A 24,360-nucleotide genomic window follows, 5' to 3' on the forward strand; every position below is an offset into this window, starting at 1 on the left:
AATCCCTGATGAGAACAAAGTATACCAGAAGAGTAAGACAGTAGCTGTGGCCATCAAACTCACTATCCCCTGCCCTGGCGCTTGTGTCTAGGAGGCAGTTGCAGGGAAATTGTGGGTGAGCTCTTGGACCTGTGTGTCCTGTGGCAGCTACTGGCCTCAGCTTCAGATGACCTAGAGCGGAGTTCAGGGACTGACTAGAAGATGGCAGGGTTTAATCTGCCTTGCGTTGTTGTCTAAAGCTGCGCGTGAACCAGGATGAGCCCGCGGATGACTATGAGGCCCCGCGGGCCGGGGCTAGAGAGGCCGATGACAGCGGTCCAGAGGCCCAGAGCTGCAAGGACCAGATGCGCACAAATGTCATCAATGAGATCCTCAGCACTGAGCGGGACTACATCAAGCACCTTCGCGACATCTGCGAGGTGAGGACAGCAGACAGGGCTTGCTTGGAGAAATGAGGGTAGTGGGCTGCGCGACTTTGGCTATAGATTAGAATGGGATGGGCGCGGCCAGAGGGCGTGGTACACTGGTGCGGAGGGCGTGGCATATAGTGGGGTATACAGATGGGTCCCCGAGAGCTTGGCTCCGCCCCACCCCCCAGGGCTATGTCCGCCAGTGCCGCAAGCGGGAGGATATGTTCAGTGAAGAGCAGCTGCGCACCATCTTTGGGAACATCGAGGACATCTACCGCTGCCAAAAGGCATTTGTGAAGGCTTTGGAGCAGAAGTTCAACACGGAGCGGCCACACCTGAGCGAGTTGGGGGCCTGCTTTCTGGAACACGTGAGTGCGCCTGGACCCATCCCGCACAGGATCCCTAAGCCCTAATGGGCTGCAGTGCCTGGCCCTCCCCCGACCCCACCCCATCCCTACTTGTCTGTACTTGGCATCCTTGTGCTGTTCCAGGCCACCTACTCTTTCCCCAGAATTTTCCACACCAGGCTCACAGATAAAAGCTACTAGCCTTCCTGGGCAGACTGTCTTGTCCTCTACTGAAGCAAGTCGAGGGAATCTCTCCAGCTTCCAAGGGTCTTCCTGTTTAGCTTGACAATCATTTCATTCAAAGATAATAAAATAAAAACAGAGGCATGATCAGAATATCTCATAGAAGCCCTACCAGGAAAGCCCAGTAGCTCTAAGGATAGGCAGACACATCACAGCTAATTTTTTTCCATTCCCGGAATGACTACATAGTTTGTACCCAGCGAAGTAGAACCAGCGCCTATATAAAATTCGGAAGCTCCTGACCCTCTCACCTTATGGCTGTGGCCTGTTGCCTGGGGAAACAGGAGACAGCCATCCTGACCTCCAGCTGTGCCCCCAGCAAGCAGACTTCCAGATCTATTCTGAGTACTGCAACAACCACCCCAATGCCTGCGTGGAGCTCTCCCGGCTCACGAAGCTCAGCAAGTACGTGTACTTCTTCGAGGCCTGCCGGCTGCTGCAAAGGATGATTGACATCTCGCTGGATGGCTTTCTGCTGACCCCGGTGCAGAAGATCTGCAAGTATCCCCTCCAGCTGGCGGAGCTGCTCAAGTACACACACCCCCAGCACAGGTAGAGGGCACAGGGTGGGGAGGGGAGCTGCCTGAGACTGCATGCCACCAGCCAGCCAGTTATTTGCAGCATCTGTACTGTTTGCAGAATGCTGGGTACTGCTGTAGGCACTGGGAAACAGCTTAGGGTAAAGCAAGGCCACCACCTTGAGCTATACCGGAGTAGGGAAGGCTATATACATCAATAGTACATTAAACTGTTCTAACTGGAAGTTATGCAGGAAAGGAGGGCTACTGTACTTAATGGGTAAGGCTGAGGGTAACCGCACATGGAATGGCCTCTGGAGACTTCACAGCTCTTCCTGCCCTCCAGCTTGCTGCACCCTGCTTCTGTCTGTTCTGCCCCAGGGACTTTAAGAATGTTGAAGCTGCCTTGCACGCCATGAAGAATGTGGCCCAGCTCATCAACGAACGGAAACGAAGACTTGAAAACATCGACAAGATTGCTCAGTGGCAGAGCTCCATAGAGGACTGGGAGGTGAGGGCCCTGGCGCCCAGGAAATCCTATGGGGTCTTTGCTTGAGAACTGTTCTTGCTCTCGGGAACCCACTGCATTCCCAGGAGCTGCTTTAAGACAGGTTCTCTTGCACTGGGCCTCTGGTGGGGCCTCCACTTTGGCACCTAATGGTCTCCTTCCTGTGTGCACCTTCCAGCCACTGCCAGCCTAGGGACAGCCCTAACCCAAGGAACTATGTTTCTAAGACACACTGGTCTGTTTCTCTGCCTCCAGAACAGGCTGGACTGCTAAGTTTTAGATAACTTTTAGAACTTTTTTTTTTTTAAGATTTATTTATTATTATATCTAAGTACACTGTAGCTGTCTTCAGACACACCAGAAGAGGGTGTCAGATCTCATTTCAGATGGTTGTGAGCCACCACAGATGGTTGCTGGGATTTGAACTCAGGACCTTTGGAAGAGCAGTCAGTGCTCTTAACCGTTGATCTAGCCCAGCCTCTGGAACTTTTAACAGCTGAGTTTAGAGCCTGTGGTGGGACTAGAAATGGATGCTCACTTTTTCTGGGTTGCCCATCCCCATGTATCTGCCAGGAAGCAAGTAAAACTGATCCCTGCTCCTTAAAGGCATGGGGTGGGAGGACGCTGCCCCTCTGCACACAGCCATCTGCCACCTCTGCTCCCTACCCAGATGGAGCAGTGGTTTACTGTGCCAGCTGTTGGGATGAGAACATAAGGGACGCACAGAATAAGGCACAGGAAAGGAGAGAAGTAGAGTCTTAGGCCCTGTAATCGCACTGCGTCCTAACCCTTGGGTAGAGGCAGCAGGGCAGTGCAATAAGCCTGGTTCTGAGTCCCTGCCTGGCCAAGGACTGGAAAGCAGAGTCATCCCCATGTTGGCACGGATGGCTGCCAGCAGCTCCCGCAGGTCCGTTTCAGGTACTAAATACATCTAGCTGCAGGGGCAAGTTCCTGCCAAGCCGAACTTTTCTCTAAAGCTTTAAAAGACAGGGTTGAGCCATGTCCAGAAGTCTATATTTCTAATAGCCACCTTCCAAAAGGAAGAGTGGGGTCGGGGCCGAGGAGTTAAAGTGCCACCTTGATCTGCATGCAAGCAAGAGGACCTCGATTCAGATTCCCAGCACCTACATTTAAAAAAAAAAAAAAAATAGGCGTGGTGATACACCTGCCGTTCACTCTTAGAGGGCAGAGATAAGATTCCTGAGACTTTCTGGCCACCCAGCCTCACTGATTTTATGAGTTCAGTGAAAAGACCTTGCCTCAACGAATAAGGTAGAGATGGCTTGGCAGGTAAAGGTACCTGCTGCCAAAGCTGCCGAAACTCATGCCAGTCTCCAGGACCCTTTGATGGTAAGAGGATTCTGCCAGGGGTTCTCTGTGCTCCACACACTTGCATGTGTGCATACACCCGCCCCCCATAAATAAATAATAAAAGTTGTTTTTTTTTAAAAAGGTGGAAAGTCATTAAGACACCTGATTGATGTTGACCTGTTCCGCCACCATGCTCATACATATAAGCACACATGAAAACACACACGTAAACATGTGGGCACACAACACACCACGCAAAATGAAACAGTAAAATGAACTTTAAGGATTTTATTTAGCTCAATAGATCAAAATGTTTCAACTGTAACCAACAAACATTTTTGACATTGTTTCATACTCTTTGAGAAATCACAGTGTACTTCAGCGACATTAGATCCCCAATGCTCGCCAGCCACCGAAGGCCAGTGGCTATGAAGAAGACCTCCCCAACAGGGGTGGGTCAAACCTACCTTTCTCTCTTCCCGCAGCCACACTTGCAAGGCTGTCTTTGGGCTTGAAGAGTGTTCCTCTTACCTTGTCCACTCGCCCACGGAGGCGCAAAGTAGAGCCTAAGGTTGGGCACACTTCCCTCATGGCTCTCCTTGGGGTTCACTTAGGGGGAAGACCTTCTGGTCAGGAGCTCGGAACTCATCCACTCGGGGGAGCTGACCCGCGTGACACAGCCTCAAGCCAGGAGTCAGCAGAGAATGTTTTTTCTCTTTGACCGCCAGCTCATCTACTGTAAAAAGGTATCCGAACCACCCTGCCTTGCCAGACCAGTCCCAAGGAGTAGAGCAGTTAAGGGGGCTCTTGTCTAGAGGCAAGGAGCCTGTCAGACTCTGCCCTTGGCCATTCCATGTCTCCAGAGCCCCAGTCAGGCCCTTAAGACAGGCTCTCCATGATGAGCCCAGGGACACTGGGGGTAGCTGTTTGAATAGTGTGCTGTTGAGAACAACCCGCCCCCCGCCCTGGTCACTGCCCACTCCTCAGATCAAGTCTCCCTCTGCAAGACTTTGCCTCTGTCTCATGATTTCTCTGATCCCAGCAGCCTCTGGCCTCCTTACTGCTAGCTTCTGCTTCTTTCAAACCATGGCACAGTGGCCCCATGCACGAAGCCTTCCTTGTTCTCTCTGCTCTCTCCTGCACCATATGGACCGCTGCTTTAGTTTCTGAGGCTTTCTGCCCACCAGACCATGTGCACCTCAAAAGATTAGACTGTCCTGTCAGTCAGTGGCCTGGAGGGGAGGTGGGCATGGACCCTGGACATGACCAGGTAGTCAGGCAGGCTGCTGGACAGCCAGGGCTCAGGGCAGCATCTGGCAGGATCTGCTCCGCCGGGACGTGCTGTACTACAAGGGCCGGCTGGACATGGATGACCTGAAGGTGGTAGATGTGGAAGATGGGAAGGACCGAGACCTCCATGTGAGTGTCAAGAATGCCTTCCGTCTGTACTGTGGTACCACGGGGGACAGCCACTTACTGTGTGCCAGGAAGCCAGAACAGAAGCAGCGCTGGCTGAAGGCCTTTGCCAGAGAGAGGGAGCAGGTGCGGCTGGACCAGGAGACAGGTGGGAGAACCTGCTGGGCCTTGCCTAGCCACTGCCCCCCCCCCCCGGCCTGGTAGAAATGGCCATTCCTGTGGTCAATCCCATTGACTGAGTCTGATGGGAGTAGCTCACTATTATGTGCCCATGTTGAGACCTGGGGGAGCCCCTTCCCACCGAGCCCTGGAGAACATGGGGTGGGTACTAACTAGAGAAGCCTTTCCCATCCTTTCCTGTTCCTTGGTCACCAGCTTCATGCTTTGGTTTGGTAGCCTCTATAGGGGTGAAGAAGCTAGGTATTAGAGAAGCGGGAAGGGGTAGTCAGTGGCTCTGGCAGAGACAGAAATGAGACAGTGGCTCAGGGAGTTTCGTTCTCTCCCTTGGCTGGCAAGACAGAATGGCTGAGCAGGTGAGGGAAGTCCCTGCCATGCCAGGCTGTCTCAAGCGTGATAGGAATGGGGCACAGGAGGATAGCACCTGTACTAGAAAGCCCTCCAGGGAGGCACATGAGCAGCTGAAGGCAAGGCAGGGTCTCACACGTGTCCTTCCTCCAGGCTTCTCCATCACCGAGCTGCAGAGGAAGCAGGCCATGCTGAACGCCAGCAAGCAGCAGGCCACGGGGAAGCCTAAAGGTAAATGGGGAAGCATCCTACTCCCTGGGCAGTGCCGGCCTTGACTGCGTTTCCCTCTCCAAAGCAATGGCAGCTAGCCATCCACATCCTTGGAGAGGTCCACTAGCCACCCTTTACAGGCATCTGTTTTCAAGGGTGGTAAGAGGGATGACAGAGATGACAATGTTTTCTTGACTTCTCTGACCTCCAGGAGACACCAGGAATTAGAGCTCACGTCCCCAGGCTGCTGATAGTATATCCCAGCCGCCTGTGAACAAGCCATCTCTCCCAACTTCATAGATAGAGGCAGACATTCCATGCCTTGGACAGTGGCCCTGGCCAGCCCGCAGGCTGCAGTAGGCTAGGCCAGGCCAGGCCAGGGCAAAAACTATTGATACCCAGGGATCTTGTGTGCTGTGGTTAGCCCCTTAGGAAGCAAGTCCTGTGTGGCAAACTACTCTATGGAAGATCTACAGCAGAACCCACAAACAGGCCCCTTTGTCTGCTACCCTTGTGACCCCTGGTGTCTCTCTCTCTCTCTCCTCTGTCCAGGTGTGGGCAGGCCAGGATACCTGACCCGCCACAAGCATCCATCATTGCCTGCCAGCCGGCCCCAGCAGCAGGTGTTGGTGCTAGCAGAGCCCAGGCGGAAGCCATCTAACTTCTGGCACAGCATCAGCAGACTGGCGCCTTTCCGCAAGTGAGCCAGCATCCATCAGAGGACCTGACAGCACTTTGTGGACCCGTCCTTTCCTCTCTGAGGCCTATACCATCAGGCCCTCTGCCTGTTTTACAAACTGGAAGTGAACAGGCACAGCATCATGCTGTATGAAGTCTGGGCCCTGCCTCTGGCCCCTTCCCCATGGCTAGTGTGCGGGTACCAGCCTCTGACTATACTCTGGACCTGCGCAGAGCCTCCATCAATGGTAAGCCTGCACGCCACAGCTCTAAACCTCTGGCCAGGCTATGCCCATAGGCACATCTGCTCTGGACATTCTTTGGAAAGCTATCATCTCCATTCTCCTGTTTCCTCTGGGTAGGAGACCAAAATCTGTGGCCATGAGCCACCTGCCAAAGCAGGTGTGTGCCCCTCTGCTCTTTGTCCGTTCAGGCCCCCCAGTGCACTTGTAACCTGAGAGGTCAGGAACCAGGAATTATGCACTAACTCTACCCATAGCTGTCCTTATGCCTCCTGGTCCCTGTAGACACTGCTGGCTGCCAGACACCCTCTTTACTTGTGACATGTGTAACGAGAACAAAACCATACAGTCCACTGTGTCCCTGGTTCCAGGTTAGTGACAGTAGGTCCCTGTGGCTGGGGCGGCTGCACACCCACCCACCCACTCCCTCCCTGTTCACTATGGTTTCGGCCGCGTTGTTTCTCTAACACTGGAGAATTGTTAATGACACTGAAAGACTGCCTTACCCTAGTAAGTGTGAGAAGCCATAAGGACTGGACTCTGTGGCCCCTCATGGCCAGTCTCCTTCCTCGTGGGGCACATGGCCGGGCCTGCACATGGTGCAGAGCCTACAGGACTCAGAAGCATGGAGTCACTCTTGCGCTGCATCTTCTCTAATCCAAAAGACACATTTAATTTCATAAAGAAACAAATGAAAAGTGATCTGGCTGCTGGTCAGCTGGCAGTGTGTGTCAATTTCTTCTTGTGTGCTGTCATCCCTCCTGGGGCTGGTGCCCTGCCTCTCCTCCTCTTCTGCTCTCAGCCTAGTGGAGGTGCTGCTCACTAGGCCACAGCCTCAGGGTTCTCGTACAAGTGGCTTAAGGTGGCTAGGGTCATTGTTGTAGAGGCCCCAAGAAAGCAGGCCAGGGAACCATGTACAGAGGGTGGACAGACTCCCTTCTCACCTCCCAGAGTAGCTAACTGGCACACATGGGCTAAGAGGTGGGCTCAGCATCTCCTTGCTAAACTGAGGGACCCAGGAGGCTCGTGTGGAGCTGCAGAAGCCTACACCTCCTACAGTACGTAGGACGCTCCACCAAAGCCGACCAAGGCTGAACACACAGCCTTGTCCCAGTCCTCTAGGACCTTCTTCACTAGGGGAAGTGGCAGCAAGTGCTAGTGAGAAAACACTCCCACGAAAAGGTCAGAATATGCAACACAAGTCAATCTTTATTGAAAACTGCAGTATTAATTACATAACAATTCTGGTTACAATAAACGTGCTTTTAAGGATTTTAAATCTGAGCCCATCTACTCATCAGATTGCATAAAAAATTAAAACAGTATGAATTTACATCTAATTGAACTGGCTTGGGATGGACAGTCTGCCCGTTCCTTTGTTTTGACACATAAATTCCATGAAGAGGCAAGGGATGCCTTTAACACTGGAAGACAATGCTGACTTAAGCATAAAAAAAGTACCAACAACAGTGTAAAAAAGAGTATTTAAAAACAAAAGTTTAAAAAAAGAAGAACCTTTTCTGTTCGGTCACAGCCTAGCAGGCTCCTTGGGGCCTCCAGCTGCCACAGTAACCCTGCTGGGAGCCAGCCCCCAGTCTGTCCCAACTGCTCTATACACTGCCCACGGTCTGCACCAGACGCACCCACTGCCCTCCCTGGGAACTGCCTGTATACCCACCAGGCCCTCACAGCTCATGAGCAGCTACTGCAGTCCTTGGACAGAAAAGCTGCTGCCTCCCATGCCATGATTCTAGTCAGATTTACTCTGCAGGCTTTCTGTTCTTCACATGAACAGGGAGGGTAGGGAAGAGAAGACTCCTTTAAGACACGGGGAAGCAATGTTACCGTTCCTACTGAGACCACATCATCACTCCATCAAACACAGACGACAGGGCAGGAGTAAGCAACTCAGAAAATGTAAAACCCTGGGAGGTGAGCTGGACACAAGAGGAAGCTCTACTACACACCTGCCCTCCGCAACCCTCAGAAAGCACCAGAGGAAAGGACCAGTAGCTGCCACACTTGCCGCTGCACCCTGGGAGGTCTTGCACAACTTGGCAGTGCCAGATATACCACAAGTACAGATGCCAGCTGCTGAGAGAAGGTGGCCCCACAGTAATACTAAACTCCAATATTCAGAAGGAGAACTAAGGAAATCTGAGGCAGCTCCAATGTGTAAAGCTGGTGCTTGCCAACCTCTCCCAACCACAGGCACACTCAGAGGGCCAATCAGAAGGCAGGGAGCTCAAGCCTCCCCCTCCTGAAGACTGACTTTCCGCTCACTGTACTGTAAAACAACCAGTCTGCTGCTCCAGCCTTCTGTCCCATCAAACAACAAAACATGCCAGGTGCATGGCTGAGGAACAAACAGTAGGACACTCAACAACCAACGCAAACACTGCCTCTGCAAAACACTCACAAGCTGCTACTCAGGATGGCAACTGGTAGCCAACAGGCACTCAACAGTTCCTCCGAGGAAGAGCACAACACAGAGACAAGAGTTGCAGAGGCCGCTTCATGCCTGTAGCCTACCTGACCCAATCCTGATGGTGGTGGTTTGCGTCGCCAGAGTCAAGGAGCTTACAGGTTCCAATGCTCCACAACTCTAAACTGCAAGCAGCAGCAGCAGCCGAGGAAGGCAGGCCCCTAGCCTCAGGGACGGCAGCAGAAAATAAACTTGATATATAGACATATATCTATATATCTCCTTAACAACGATGTCAGTGTCCACAGGGATCAGACTCTGTCAATTCAGCTGAAGGACTCTAGTCAGGAATGTCACACTCACAGAAAGCACACTGTCTGGGAATGTTCCTCAATGTTTTGGGATACCTGTACAGCCATGTAATAGAATACTGACCCAATTCTGTTCCTTATTTTTACTGAAACTGAATGTTGTTAAAGTCACCACCTGTGACTTTAACACTACCATCCATATACCCAGATTTTCACCTGGTAAGATCTCTCACCAGCAGATCCCATAGTGATGACCTGATAGCTTCAAAACAGACAAGCTTTCCACCCAGCCGAGTTGTACACTACAGAGGTGTTTGGTGGTCACTCCATTTCAACAGTTCCAGGGCAAGTGTGTGAGGCTGCTATGATCAGCAGGAGGGCATCAGCCCCTCCCTTTCTCTTGAGAACTCAGGGCCTGTGCATACACACACTGTGTGTTGCTGCAAACAGGCTCAAAGACTCGGTAACTTCCTGCTGTAGGCAAACAACTCTACCCTTTCCAGGCAGGGAGATAGCTATGTTTAGTTGGGGATGGATAAGGGGACTTTTTCAAACACGTGAAAATCACAGGTACATTTGTTCTAAAGAAATCACCCTCTGTCTGATGAGTCCAGAGAAAACTTGGAAATCCCAACCCTGCAAGTCACCCAGCACAGGGATGGGATCCTGACATGGAAGTACGGGTGCAGGCTATGTGCTCCAGCAAACGTGTCTATCTCTGTGCAGGGTGTGCCTGCTGGTGCTACCCCTCTCCCCATGCACACGCACATCCAAGCACACACACACATGTACACACACACACTCCTAAGTGCTCACGAGGCAGTTAACCATACTCATCCATAAACTTTCTATGTTCATGGGCATAAGGAATGAGGAATCTTCTGTTCACACTGATCCATGCAGTAACCTTCCTAAACTTCTCAAAAAAAAAAAAAAAAAAAAAAAAAAACTATGGAGAGCATTACTATAAAAATAAGGTCACCAAAGGTTCCATATTCAGGTGACCCATCCTCTAGCCAAGTTGACTGCTACTGAGGCAACCTCTACACCAACATGGAAGGCCTGACTTAGCTGCCAGAGACAAGCACCCCTTCCAACTAAAGCCCCAGCAATTTAATGGGGCTGACAAAAGATACAAAGCTCACCCCCAGTTGACAGACCCCAGGGAGGTCCTCGTGCCCTGCCCTTTGACCCGCACTGAACAGAAACACTCTCACAGATTCAAGTCGGGCATACTCAGGCAGAAAGAACATTTGTGATTTCTTATGTACACACTCAAAATCTTTCCCACCACAGAGCCTTCCAAGCAAGAGCACTCCTGAACTGCCTGGCCCTTTCTGCTTTCCACATCTGCTTGGTACTGAGAGCCTTCAGTGACAGCAGAGAGTGGCTTACACAGGCTTCACCTCACCCCGCTAGTCACAGAGCAGGTCGTCCTCAGGTGAATGACCCTAAGACAGGCTACATTATTTCTACATTTTTAGACATAATCACAGCCCTGCTTCTCTACAAGAAACATGAGGAACTAACTTAAAAATACACTTATTCCCTTGTAACCAGTCTTAAATGTACAACACTCTTCACAGCACACAGCTGAAGTCTTTGTGGGAGAATACAGCAGTGCCCATGTCTTTAGGTGACTCAGTTATTCTCAGGGGAAAAAAAGGAATGGTTCCCTAAGCAAAATAAAGCAAAAGACAACACTGCCTCAGTGTGGCTGCTTCTCTTTGACATCTTCCCTCCTAGGAAGACAGTTTACTTCTACAGTGGACTTTCCCAACAGTCCCAACAGATACAGAGAACATTATCCTGTAAGACATACAGAGGAAACTCGGATGGCAGACCCTGCTCTGACACACAGACCACTCCTCACCCCAGCTGGACTCGTCACCAAGCTCCTGTATTTCCTGATAAGCTTCAGGTAGACCCCTGATCTCCAGAGCACACTCCAGCTGAAATGAAGGAGAGGGACCCCATCATCCCTGCTGCTGCCGCTGCTGTCTGGAGCTGCTGCAGGCGTGCTCTCTCCCCCCTCAGTCCCTGCGGCTCCCTTCAGGATCAGTCAGTCAGTGCCAAAAAACCAGGCTGCTGAAAGCTACAGTCTGTGTCCATAACTGGCAACCCCAGCACCCTAAGAGTCCCCTGCAGTCCCCCCATCCCTTGCACGAGTGTAACTGAGACTCGGCGTACATCGCAGAGGTGCATGAGGGACAGGCCAGGCTGTGAGCGTGGTCCAGTCCTTTGGGTTTTGCATATGATGGTTTTGCATCAGTCACTGCAGGTAGATTGAGCAAGCTTTGTTTTTGTTTGTTTTTATAAACATGCATTCAACTAGATATGATTCAGAATAGAGGAATACTCCCTTTTTATCATTACAGTTAGCTAAAAAATTTGCCAGGCAGTCCACAAAACAGGATTTGCTTTAAAACCAACCCAGAGTTAGTTGGAGACTAGCGAGCTGGGACCTGCTGGGCTGGGGCGCAGTCATGTTTAGCTAAGTGTCGGAGCGGTAAGAAGAAAGTCCTGGTTGGAGGCACAAGGCCTGCAGCACCAGCTGTGGAACTCAATGAAGTGACTGCACAGCTCCATCCTCAAATCTGGGAAAGAATAACAACAGTCAGACAGGCTCTTGGCACCTGTGCTTTACCAGTTCCAGAAGGCAGCGGTACCCAAAGCTGCGCCACCTGGTTCCCACCCACCTTACAGCGACACCCTGTGCCCCCTGCCCCATTATACCTAGAGCCCTACACACTGCACTACAGAAGCAGCAAGACAAACAGTTAACACTCAATGCCCTCCCTCCCTCTTCCCTTATTGGATGTCCCAATGAGAATAATGACATAATGAGGTAAGGCCTAGGGTGCCATTGGTGGGCAGGTGGGCTGAGGCTGTAAGGGAGGGAGGTGAGCAAGGAGGGCAAGCTGGAGAAGCAAGCCAATCAGCACCCATCCTCACGGCTGTGCATCAGTTCCTGCTCAGACTCCCGTTATGATGGGTTGTAATTGTAGTCACTGTAAGCCAGGCCAAGCCACTCTTCCCTTCCCCAAGGTGCTCTCGATCAGTGTTGTGCCATATCGACAGACAGACAAGCATACTAGACCAGTGCTTGTATCTAGTCAGTCTTGCAGTCTCCTCAGAGAAGTGCACCTCAGCAGGGCCCACCTAGCCACAGCCTTCACTAATACTCACATTAATTTGCAGGGCAATCACCACTGTGGGGGCACATAGCTGTAGGTGGGTGTTCCTGGGGCTCGGTATGTGGGGACAGTGACCGGGTGAGGGGCTACAGGAGTTGGAGAATGAGCAGTCAGCAGGGTACCTGGAAGAAAGAACACTTCATAAGGAAGTACAAACGACTGCTAGAGAGCTCCATCATGTGGCCTCTGAGAGCACATCTTGACCTGACTTCCTGTGGGGAGGCGGGAGGGGAGGGAAGAAGAATGGTCTTGGTCTTGAACCAGAAGGGTCAAACCTCCGAACGGATTATCCAAAATGATGAAAGGCATTATTAGTGCAGCAGCAGTCGGTGGTCATAGTATGCTTGTAAATCCTCTTCAGACTAAGCACACTAATGAAAATGTGAATCCACGCCCCTTAAACAGGACGGGACTCTGACACATGAACAGCGGAGGTGACTGTGGAGAATAGTGTGCTAAGTGAGGAAGCCAGTGAAGAAGGAAGGCGTGTGTCCCCACTCACGTGAAGTGCTCAACACTGTCAAATTCACACACGGAACACGGAATAGTGGATGCTACACCTCAGGAAAGGAGAATGGCCTATCTGTCTAATGGGTAGAGGAGATTTAGACTTGCAGGGTCTATGTTCTGGAGGCCTGTTTCAATACACTGAGTTATACACTGGAGGGAGAGGACAGAGAGAGGAAGAGAGAAAAAGCCCATGGACACACGCATGAGGGAGTTCTACTCCATTCACATGTATACTCAGCAATGGCTCTGAGGTTAAGCCACACCTCCACATCTCAAGGTGGAGGCAAATCCTTGCTGCTCACTCCTCCTGTGCGAGCCGTCCCCAGGTAGGCAGCAGCAGTCTACACTAGTTTTCCTTAACAACGAATCCAGAAAACTCAAAGTGGAAATTATACAGAATCCCACAGTGCTAGAGCTGACATAATTTCCTTATGTTGACATTCAGGAAAAAAATTGTATATGGGATGGCTTCATTTTTTCCTCTTAAATTTCAGTCATAGAGAACCCACTGGCCTTGTATGGAACAGCTTGAAGGCAGCTACATATATTTAAATGTCAAGAGGTGGCCCCATCCTTAGACCTGCCATCCAACCTCAAGCTTCCATGGAGGAATGTCCCAACTCACTTTCCTGATTCAATCAATAAATGGCATAGGAGTTTTACAAGCAACTATTCCCTCTATCAACACAAAGCCAGCTTTCCTAGAGAAACTTTCTCATTACTGCAACCTCAACAAGAGATGGCTGGCCCATCTGGAACTGCTCAGTTTAGCTGCTCACTGAAGGAGCCAAATGAGGGGTACCTGAACACTCCTCATTCCTACTGCCACATGGCCACCTAGCTCACTAACGAGGCAGGTATTCAGTTAAGTTCCACAGTGAAAAGGCCACTTGACTCATGCCTGTTCCTGATAGGAGAAAGGGAAGAGAAGGGGCGGGCTCAGCGGTCCTTTCACACAACTGAAGTCATGAGACTCAAAGGCCATGCATGGGTCAGAAACTTCATGGATTCTCCCCACTTCAGCAGGTCTCAGGGTGCCACAGAACACACAAGAATTAGGACTCACCTGCTGACATGGCCATCGTGGTCCCAGCAACCATGCCCATGGTGACCCCGCTGCCTCTAGGAGGAGGGATGGGAGCAGGGTAGACTGTTGCTGGCATGCCATTGGGCTGCACCACCGTGGTGTGGTGAATGACGTGAGGAGGTGCTGCATACAGAGGTTGTGTGTAGTACGTGCCTTGCTGTGGGGAAAACAGAGACAACTGCCAAAGGGTCCCAGGGCTGTAGGGAGATGATGGAGCCAGCCCTCCCCCAGGTGTAGGGCATGCCCAAGCATACCTGGGCGTACGGACTCTGCTGGGGGTAGGCACTTCTCACTGGGTACACAGCCGTCTGGTAAGGATTGGGGGAAGAGGAGTATGGTGGAACAGCTCCGCTGGTTGGGGAACAGGACACTTTGTAAGGTGTGCCAGGAGTGTAGCCTGGAACAAAGAAGCCAAAGGCCTGAATTCACCTAGCCAACATCAGACAAGGACAATTCTACGGAGAGGAGCCAGGGCCACTACCAATCATGAACACAGTGGAGCCCCCTCTCTCTTCTACCTGGATCTGTATACTTTGTATGCAGGTCCACATGTGCAGTGCTAAGTTCTGTAGAGCACATACGCACACAAGAACCTGTCCTGTCTTGCTGGATACAAACTGCTATAGGGTCTCCCTAAGCTCAATTTTGCATTAATGGCACATAAACCTTTCACCCTACATTTAAGGTCTAATCTTGGGGAAATAAGCATACACACACACACACACACACACACACACGAAACTTCACTGCAAGCAAGCAGTACATTGCTCATTACAGCAAAACTAAAAAAACCAACAAAATGTCAAAGCCTGGCAAAGCACCTTATTGTAAAGACATGAGTCAGGGGAGTAGGCTGACTTGCACCATCACCAAAGATAAAATGAAACACTAAACACTAAAGCAGATTATTAGACAGAACACATATGAGAAGATGCTAAAGAAATGGCTCAGCAGTTAAGAGCACATATTGCTCTTCTAGAGGACCTGAGTTCAGTTCCACCCACATAGGGCCATGCACAGCTCCAGCTCCAGAGGATCCAACCAACTCTTTTGCTCTCCAGGGGCACTGGACTTAACATGCACAACTCCCCTCCACACATACACAAATAATTTCTTAAAATAAAAGGGGGCAGAGCCTATGATGAAGAAGTGAAGAGAAGATGGCACCATACAGCCATGTGAGGCTATTTCCAGAAGCTGTAAGGACAGGCCACAGGAAGCTGAGGAAGAGCTGCACAAGAGCAGAGACTAACTGGCTCCTGAAGGAGCAGCAGAGACAGACAGGGGTCTTCCTTGGGGCCAGGAGAATTCAGACCACTGCAACTGCCAATTACCAGACTCTGGTGCCTCCTGTGGATCGGTATCTTGCTGATACACAAGATAAGCTCTAAGGTAACTATGGAGTAAAAGGCAGACAAATACATGCTGCAAACAGCTGAGAGGAAACCCTTGGAAGAGTTCAATGACTGAAAATGAGGTAATATCCAGAGGCAGGAGTGTCTTTCAGAAGTGTGCAAGCACAGACTATGGTGGCAGTGTACAACCATCCAAACACAGCACAACATTGCACTTGAACTCTAGAGGACAGCTTGCAGGCTTCCTCAGTCTTATTCTCTACATGTGCTCTCTGCGAAGGCCATGACGGCCTTCATGCTTTTGTTGCTGTCAACATGGGGAACAGCACTCAGCTGTCCATGGGTGTGTCAGAATCCCTAGCTCTGACAGACAGGTTTCAGAGATGCAAGCAACAGCCCCTCTTGGGGCCACAATAGAATTTGGAAACCATGTTCTCCAGCCTTACACACAAATCCTCATCAACAGGAGACTCTGATCCAGCCATATAAACCCTACTTAGCAATCATTAAGAAAAAAATTACAAATTACAAATCGATTGGATTTCCACAGTAAAACAGATACAGAACAGCACATAACAACGATCTGATTTACATATCCAACAACTGGCCTGCCCACCTCAAAAGTAACAGATATATGACATATGTATTTTGAAATCCCCAAGTCTTACATGTGTGGAAGTAGTCAGGAAAGGGAGAAAAGGGAAGTCCTACTGACATAATGAAAATGTCCCAAGGCTGTTTTAGGCAATAACTCCACAGTCAGTGCCGAAGTCCAACTGTGGAGATCCATCAAAATCCACACTAAATATGTGAGTGTTTGTGTAGAAACTGTGTCTCAATTTTAAAGGGTGAACTGAATATAAGCAATTTTAATTTGAAAATTTGAAGTTTTAATTATATTTTTAGTAGAGAAAATTAATGACTTCTACAATATCTACCAATTTTAATATATCAACATTCAATACTGGTGCTTTGCCAAGAAAGCCAAATACGCAGATTTTCCATTAGGATTTATAAAGCAAGTTAAAAAGAGCACATAAGGAGACCATCAGAGATTGGATCTGAAGGATTTCTCCAAAAGCCTGGTCTACAGTGTGGTAGTATGGGGCCTAGTGGTGAATTCTTTAGGGGACTGGGGTGTGTGTACTGTGGGATGGATGCATGAGATGGGGGCTTCTGCTTGGCCACACACCCAAATAATGGGACTAAGTCATCATGGATAGGAATCTGAAACTGTGAGGCTAATAAAGCCTTTCTCTGAAAAGGAAGCTGCCCGCCCACCTTGGACATCTGTTACAGGGTAAATAGCAAACACCATCCCTTTCTCCCACTGCTCATCTCCTGGTCTTTACAAAGGATAAAAAGGAAAAGGATAAATATGATACATGCATTCTGAAACTCAAATCTTTAAGTATGTTCAACTTTATTATATGCCAATTATACCACAAAAAATCTGTAAGCCATCTTTAAGTTAGAGAGAAGCCATGTAAGGTCCATCCATTCAGGTTTCAGTGACACAGCAAGGGGAAGGACCAGGGGAGCCCAATCGCCTCCCAAGTACTCATTGTGCAAGGTGTCCTGACCTGCCACCGAGCCAGGTCCTACTGTAGGTGACCAGGAAAGATCCACCCCACCACATGAGGTCCTTGACTTTTAGTAGGAAACATTGGGGGGTGGGGGTGGGGCAGGGAAGTAGAGTGCTCACAGCATCGTGGATGTAGGACTGGAGCAAAGAAATTAAGCACACCATGCCACCCCTTCAAACCAGTTCTTCCCTTATCACAACCATCATCATGCCAGACAGTACAACTGCTAAACAAGTGGCCTTGCTAAGTCTGATTCCTACTCAATCACTTCCATCTAGTTTTTGCCCCATTATTTCCAGGAATTTCAACTGAGTCATCTTGCCAGAACTGGGCATGGAAGTGTCTGCAGTCACTGCACTCTGACGACGGAGGAAGGAGACTATGGATCTGAGGCTAGCATGGGGGCGGTGCTTAAAACCAAAAATACAGAAGGGAGAGAGGACACAATTCTCTAAGGGATTACTAAAATCACTTGAAGGAAATATGGACAATCAAAATGTTCATGTGGTCCAGCAGTGGTGGCACACGCCTTTACTCCCAGCACTTGGGAGATGGAGGCTGGCAGATCTCTGAGTTTGAGGCCAGTCTGGTCTACAGAGTGAGTTCCAGGACAGGCAGGGCTACATAAAGAGACCCTGTCTTGAATAAATAAACTACAAACCAAGCCAAACAACCAAACGCTCAAGTGTGCCACCCTCTGAGGACAGACCCTGGGGGTTGCATACACTTTTAGATACTTGTAAAGTCATCACGTGATGCATGAGAGTTGATTCGGAACAACACAGGAACACTTACTGCTGACACAGCAACTCTGAGCCTGTGGCCATCAAGGCCAAGTGACTGGGGAAGTGGCTGCACTGTCACAAGTTAGGGGACACACCTGAAAACTGTTTCTACTGAAAACTCTCTAAGGGTGTTTGTTATTCAAGACTGGCCTAGACTACACAGTAGGATCTCAATCCAAGCATACAGTATAGGCTGGGGTCAGCAGTTAAGAGCCCTGGCTGCTCTTCCAGAGGAGAGCAGTTCCCAGCACCCACATGGCAGCTCATCATCTGCAACTCTAGTTCCAGGGGATCTGACACACTCCTCTGGCCTACTCAGGCACTGGGCACACACATATGCAGGCAAGCACTCATACACGCCAGTGTTTACATCTTAAAGGCAAACAAGCAAGCAAGCAAGCAAGCAAACAAAACACAAAGGGCCAAGAACACAGCTCGAACAGAGCACTTGCCTAACATGTGCAAGACCCTGGGTTCAATCTCCAGCACTGCAAACAAAAACAAACAAAAAAAAATCATTTTTAAAAAAACAAAGTATTTTTTAAGGTTAGGTAAGCTGTTACAGATTTAAAGGAGGCAAAAGATAAACATTCGGCTTCATAAACAGATTCAATATGTAGCATTAAATAGATCCTCATTCCAAGGATTCAGCAATATTGGCCATTTCTCAGTGTGATGCGTTCACTAGGGACAATGGCCGCTAGCCCACATGTCTACATCCACAGAACTACTGGGAGGTCGGATACAGATACAGATGTTTCTTACAGGGGAAAATTCTCTACAACATGACTCTCTCACCTCCTGGGAAGCTACTGAAGGAAATACTCCACAGGCAAAGTGGAAGCTGAGAAAGGCAGCAACTGAACAGAACAGAAGGCAAAAGCCCATGTCCTGCAGAAGAGAGCTCAGCACAGGAGCCAGACTATGGCAGGAGCGGGTCTCCTGAACAAGCACCAAGAAAGCACAGTACTAGAATAGCCCATGGGCCAGAAACACACACCTAGAGATCGCAAGAGTCCTATGAACACTCCTGAGAGGTTCTAGATAGGTTGTTCAAAAGAGCAACAGAATCCTTATCGCTGAATGTGACAAATCAACAAGAACAAAACAACAACAAACCTCCCACCACAACACACTGACAGCAGTCAGCAACAGGAGTCTAGTGGGGTCACGACAGACGGCATTCTAACGTGGTGGTAGCAAACAAACTGATCTCCTTCCTTCCCTAGACAGTGTCTTGTAGCCTAGGAAGACCTCACATTTGCTATATGGCAGATTACCCTGCATTCCAATCCTCCTGCCTCTATCCCCACAAAAAGTCACCGTGCAGGCTGTATACAGTACGGGCATTGTGTGTGCTGGGTAAGCACTCACTGTACCAACTGAGTCAGTCACACCCCCAGTCCCCTGTTTTCAATTGTAAAAAGCTTTCTACACGTATAGGTATTGTTAGATTCTGTGCATATATACCTTGAAGAGGGAGAGAAGACTCCTGCAATTCCCCAGTCAATCAACACTGCAGTGCTATTTCCTTTCAAGTAGTTGGTCATACAATAAGCATTCTGTTTAAGCAAGCCTGGAATCTCATTTCAGAGACATATTTCTGGATTTAAAACGTATGTTTTATTTTCATTTATTGTTAAATATCTTTCATAAACAAGTATCAATGCCAGATAAGCACTGTGATAGCCAGCTTAATGGAACTGTTACCTGCTCTAAGATGCATCTGTATTTGTGTTTGCCTAATTATTGCTGTACTGTATCTCTCAGCAACAAGTTTGTCTTTTAAAAACATGCTCTGGCAGGGCATGGTGGTACAGCCTTTAATTCCAGCAGAGCCTTTAACTCTGGAGAGGTGGAGTTAGGAAGATCTCTGTGAGTTTGAGTCTAGCCTAGCCTACACAGTGAGCCCCAGGCCAGCCAGGGCTACAGTAATCACTAATCAGTTACTTTTTCCTGAGGCTTTCAGATCATCAGTGCGCCTGAGGCATTCAGTGGGACAGGGGCAGGAGGACTGGAGTGCACTAAGTGCCAGGCCTGCCCAAAGTCTGATCAAGATCCTCCCACAATATTGACAGTTCCAAGGATGAGATCACCGTTCCCAGAATGTCACCAATCACCAAGAGTTAAGCCTTCACTAGTTCAGTTCCCATTAAGTCTACAAGCATGAAAAGCCTTCTCTGAATTCATCTGTCTGCAGACCACATTTGTTCAAAATAAATGGATCTCCATTTAGATCATGGAAGAGGATATATCACCAAAACCACCACAAATCCCAAGGTTCTCAGACTCCTGTGACACATTTACAACTGCATTAAGAAAGGGGGCTGGAGAGATGGCTCAGGGGAAAAGAGCACTCACTGTTCTTTGGTCAGCCCTGGCACCCACATGGCAGCTCACAGCCACCTCTAACTCCAGTTCCAGGGGATCTGGTGCCTTCTTCTGTCCTCTGCCAGCACAAAACTCACAATGTTACACAGGCAAACATGCAGGCAAACACTCATACACATACAAATAAAATAAAATAAAAAATCCCAGTATTGTGAACGTGCCCAAGAAGCCCTGCAGATGGCTTCCTCTAAGCGAGGTCATATCAAGAAAGCAGCAGAACTATAGAGAACGTCCCTCCTTCCTGGGCCCTGTGAAAGGGAGACGACTTTTCAAGGACCCATCAAAGAAGAGTGCACAGCTCTGATTTACATCAGGTGCCAACACACCAAATGATGGGACACCAAAGCCTTCCAAGTTACTCCTGCGTTAACCAATTTCGGAGAAACATCTTTATTCCAAGTCTCTTGACAACACCAACACAGATAACCTGGCACTACAAAGCCACAAGACAGCTAAGAGGCCTGGCAGAGGCTGCATCCTGGCCACTGTTCCTGTTACTGCTTACCTCAGCTTTCACACTCAAGGATCCAGCTGAAACGCACTTCAATTTAACCCAGAGCTATACAAGCTAAGAGTGAAATGCTCAGAGAAAATAAAAATAGATCTTCAAGCAAAGTCTGTAAAAATAAAATTACTAAGTGCCTTAAAAATGGAGTCAGTGACTGACACAGAGTTTAAGATGCACACACGCTCTCTCCTTCTGGAGGATGCTGTGGGGTCTGAACCCATGGCCTTGCCCAAGCTGGCGACTTCTCCATCACTGACCTTGTCCAAAGCTCTTGTTCTGCTTTGTTTTTATTCATTATTGACTTTAGTTTTAATTGTTGCATGTCAACCCCTGGAACTGCAGTTATAGGTTGTTATGAGCTGCCCCACATGGGTGCTAGGGCCTAAATTTACAATGGTAGCAGCTGCTCTCAACTCCTAAGCCATATCTCCATTCCCATTCCTTATTCATATAAAAAGATATGAAACTGAGTCTAAGATGTGCAGGCTAGCCTTGAACTCACCCTGTAGTTCAGGCAGACCTTGAACATATATATGATTCTCCTGTATCAGCCTCCAGAGTACCTGGAAGGAACAGGTCTATGCCACTATGCCCAGAAGCAGAACCCTTTACCAGACAGTCAAATGACAAATTAACACATGAAAAGATGATCAATGTTACTGTCAAGACAGTTCAAATCAATGGGAAATCTTTAGATGCCCACTAATACAGCGAGGATGGAAAGAATACTCATACTAGAGTTGCCTAGGACACAGAGGACTACAACTAATAAACACACCCAGAGGAACAGATTGCGGTCACTCTGGAAGGCTGTTTGTGGCAGACTCTTACCTGCCCTAAAATCAGCTTCTTCACCCCTTTGTAGTTACTCAACACAATGAAAGCACATACCCATAGATTTGTAACACCCAGCAAACTTCATTTGCTAAGTGAATTTTTAAATACAAACTCCCAAACTCAAGCAGTATAAATGCCATTAGCTGACCAACAAATAAGCAATTGATGTTTTCCATACAGAGGGCACAAGCTAACAACAGAAAGGAGGAAGGAGGAACAGGTACTACAACAAGAGAGTCCAAGTACTTAGGCCCAGTAAAAGACAGCAGTCCAAAAATGACCCAGTACCTTCTGTGTAATTCCACTTACAAAAAAAAATTAGAAAGCACAACTCATCTACAACAAGAGAAAACACATGTACGATTCTTTGGAGCCCAGGAAAGTTGAAATGGACAGAACCAAATTTGCCCAAACAGGGATGTTCCCTGCCACCTGTAATAGATGTACACTTCATAGCAGAAATGATCAAATGCACATTATAGATATGTGCAGTGTGCCAATTATATATACGGGAGCGCTGTTTAAACATAAAGTGCCTTAAAACAGAAACAGGGTGGCAGAACTGTGGACGCCCTACTGAGTAGCACTGTGGGAAACTACTGAAGATATGCCACACAGTCTCAGTGACAGGTGTAGGAGGAAAAGGAGTGAAAAGGAGGTAGACACATCACAAGAGGGAGGAGCTTTCTAAGAAGGCACTCTGAGAAAGAGCTAGGAGATCAAAGGAGAGACTCTTGTCTCCCAGAGACGAGAAACGATTAAACTTCTGCCTGCACGCTGTGTGTGGTCACATGACTGTGGTAAACAGGAACACGGGCCTAGAACACACAACTCTAAAGCAGAAAACCCAAGTTTCCCTCTGGGTCTAAGCTACGAAGGGCAGAAGGCTAGCGCACAAGAGATGGCTGAGAGGGCAGATTTATGGAAGGAAGTCACAAGGAAGGAACTCACAGCAGGGCACCACTGCTTCCTCTTCTACCCAAAGCAACTGCAGGCCTAGAGCTGTGTGAGGAAAGCATTGGCCCAGCAGCCTCAACAGCCAGCTCCCACAGGACAAGCTCAGCTCTTATGTCAAAGCATGAGCCAGCACATCTCATGGAATCACAATGTCTTGTCCCAGTAAGTAAAGTCCAAGAGAAGCTGACAGCTAACATTAGAGGTGCAGGAGGAAACCTCACTAAATAACCTTTATGTAATTCAGAACCAAACAAACTCATTTTCAATTTCAACCAGCAAGTTCTCAAATCTGAAAATATTTGCATGTCCTGTGTATGTAAAGTTGTAAAGTAGAATTTGATTTTAAAAATATAACCAGAGCACCCTGGGCAGAACTCAGTGACAAAATGGTCTTCAGTCCTAGTAGGATATCCTATCATAAGAAAGGTATCAGGCACAAAGAATTACCTGTACAGCCCAGAGGCTGGTGGGCAGATCTGAGAAACTGAGCAGAGCAAAGTTTATATGCACTGACACCTGAAGTTTGATCACTCTCACTAACAGGTTCATTTATGAATGTAGAAAGCCACCCCACCACAAAGCCCAGCTCCATACTTCCTCCCCAGATACACAGACATGTGTCATGCAGTACATACCTGTTTGGAAGGTAGGATTCGCTCCAGGGTACATGTTAGGAGAATAGGCAGGTGCTGCTGCATAGCCCACAGGAAAACCAGCTGCAATGAGACAGACAGCACAACAGCATTATCAATGGAAATGCAACCACCTGACCACCATGCCTCTTCACTGTTTCTGACTTCCACACAACCTGCTCAAAACAAAATCACCTCTAGTCAGCCTCTTTTCTTAGAATTGTGACGAGTCACCAACATAACCTAGACTGTTAGATCTATAATTAAACGCTCACACTCTACAACTGGGGAGGGAGTGGGGGTGGTGGTGTGGGAATCAGGCAGAGACTGAATCAGGCAGGAATCAATCCACTGTCCAGAACAGCTGCATCTAGTGCAAGTTAGGGCACAGGGCAGTTTAGCATCTGTGAGAGCCTAGAGTCAATCCCTGGGCCAAAATAACCATGTAAGAGCCAACAAGTAATGCTGGGTATAGTGGTACATCTTTAATTCTAGCATGTGAGAGGCAAAGGTAAGTAGATAACTTAGTCCCAGGACAATAAGGGCTACACAGCAAGACCCTGTCTAGTAAAAAAGAATAGCTAAGTCACAATTTTAAGCAGAAGGAAAAGAAGGGAGAGTAAAAATGGAAGAGGGGAGAAAGGAAAAAGAACTCCTCTCGAAACCTAACACCCCTGGCAGTTCCACCCCAGAATCACATCATCTGTGAGTCAACAAGAGTGTTCAGCATCCTGCACTATGTCATTTATCCTCACCAGGCTCCACTGCACAAAGAACCAGAATTCAAAGTGAACTTAAACCCACTCTAGGGCCCACTTTTTGCTGATGGGGGGAGGGGGCAGTTACAAAGAAAGAGCCAGATTGTTTTATTTAAAAGCTAGTAGATTTTGTTCTTGATTCAGACTATTTCAAACTTCTAACTTCATTTCAAGCATCCTCACATTCTGAATTTCTAATTCCCAGCTTCCTCAGTTCAAGTTGGCCAGTTAGGAGCCCAGGATGTCAGAATCATTAAACTCAAGTCTTTTTACTAAAAAGGCTATAATTAACCTCAAAGAAACCCAGAATAAAAAAATACAATCAGAATCCATATCTAAGCAAGATCAGTGTCCTTTCTTTGAAAGGACGGCACAGGATTCTCTCCTCCCCTGATGGGGGTCTTAAGGATTGAAATCGAGCTGTTGTGCTTAGGGGCAGGCACCTTCATCTTGGGCCTCGGGCCCCTCATGTGGCAGATCTAGCAGGGTAAAGCAGCCATTCATAAAGCCCTAGAGTAGTAGCTCTCAACCTTCCTGACGCTAAGACCCTTCTATACAGTTAGTTCCTCATGCTACGGTGAGGGTAAACCATAGTTATTTTCACTGCTACTTC

General features: G+C 48.5%; 2 protein-coding genes across 7 annotated transcripts in view; one reads left to right on the top strand and one right to left on the bottom strand.

Moving 5' to 3' along the window:
- Nucleotides 1-7,110, top strand: part of Arhgef4 (Rho guanine nucleotide exchange factor 4) — a 138,113-nt gene extending 131,003 nt beyond the window's left edge. For all 3 annotated transcript variants that reach the window (XM_021176437.3, XM_029475175.2, XM_029475179.2), the window contains 8 exons: nucleotides 240-419; nucleotides 599-778; nucleotides 1,320-1,552; nucleotides 1,900-2,029; nucleotides 3,952-4,083; nucleotides 4,658-4,901; nucleotides 5,432-5,509; nucleotides 6,041-7,110. In XM_021176437.3, the coding sequence (XP_021032096.1) occupies nucleotides 240-419; nucleotides 599-778; nucleotides 1,320-1,552; nucleotides 1,900-2,029; nucleotides 3,952-4,083; nucleotides 4,658-4,901; nucleotides 5,432-5,509; nucleotides 6,041-6,192 (1,329 nt within the window). In that variant the 3' untranslated portion in view covers nucleotides 6,193-7,110. The remainder of the gene's footprint in view (nucleotides 1-239; nucleotides 420-598; nucleotides 779-1,319; nucleotides 1,553-1,899; nucleotides 2,030-3,951; nucleotides 4,084-4,657; nucleotides 4,902-5,431; nucleotides 5,510-6,040) is intronic.
- A 489-nt stretch (nucleotides 7,111-7,599) lies between these two features.
- Nucleotides 7,600-24,360, bottom strand: part of Fam168b (family with sequence similarity 168 member B) — a 29,810-nt gene continuing 13,049 nt past the window's right edge. Inside the window, exons 3-8 of one of the 4 annotated variants that reach the window (XM_029475193.2) lie at nucleotides 22,993-23,073; nucleotides 18,117-18,152; nucleotides 14,193-14,335; nucleotides 13,918-14,095; nucleotides 12,334-12,463; nucleotides 7,600-11,741 (exon numbers count right to left, since the gene is read on the bottom strand). In XM_029475193.2, coding sequence (XP_029331053.1) covers nucleotides 12,351-12,463; nucleotides 13,918-14,095; nucleotides 14,193-14,335; nucleotides 18,117-18,152; nucleotides 22,993-23,073 — 551 coding nt within the window. In that variant the 3' untranslated portion in view covers nucleotides 7,600-11,741; nucleotides 12,334-12,350. Of the gene's footprint in view, nucleotides 11,742-12,333; nucleotides 12,464-13,917; nucleotides 14,117-14,192; nucleotides 14,336-18,116; nucleotides 18,153-22,992; nucleotides 23,074-24,360 lie in introns of all 4 variants that reach the window. The other 3 variants (XM_029475190.2, XM_021176721.2, XM_021176641.2) reach the window with 3 other exon arrangements.

This window comes from Mus caroli, unplaced genomic scaffold (genome assembly GCF_978045245.1).
Source record: "Mus caroli unplaced genomic scaffold, Mus_caroli_1 scaffold_1, whole genome shotgun sequence".
In the NCBI taxonomy this organism is placed as follows: Eukaryota; Metazoa; Chordata; class Mammalia; order Rodentia; family Muridae; genus Mus; species Mus caroli.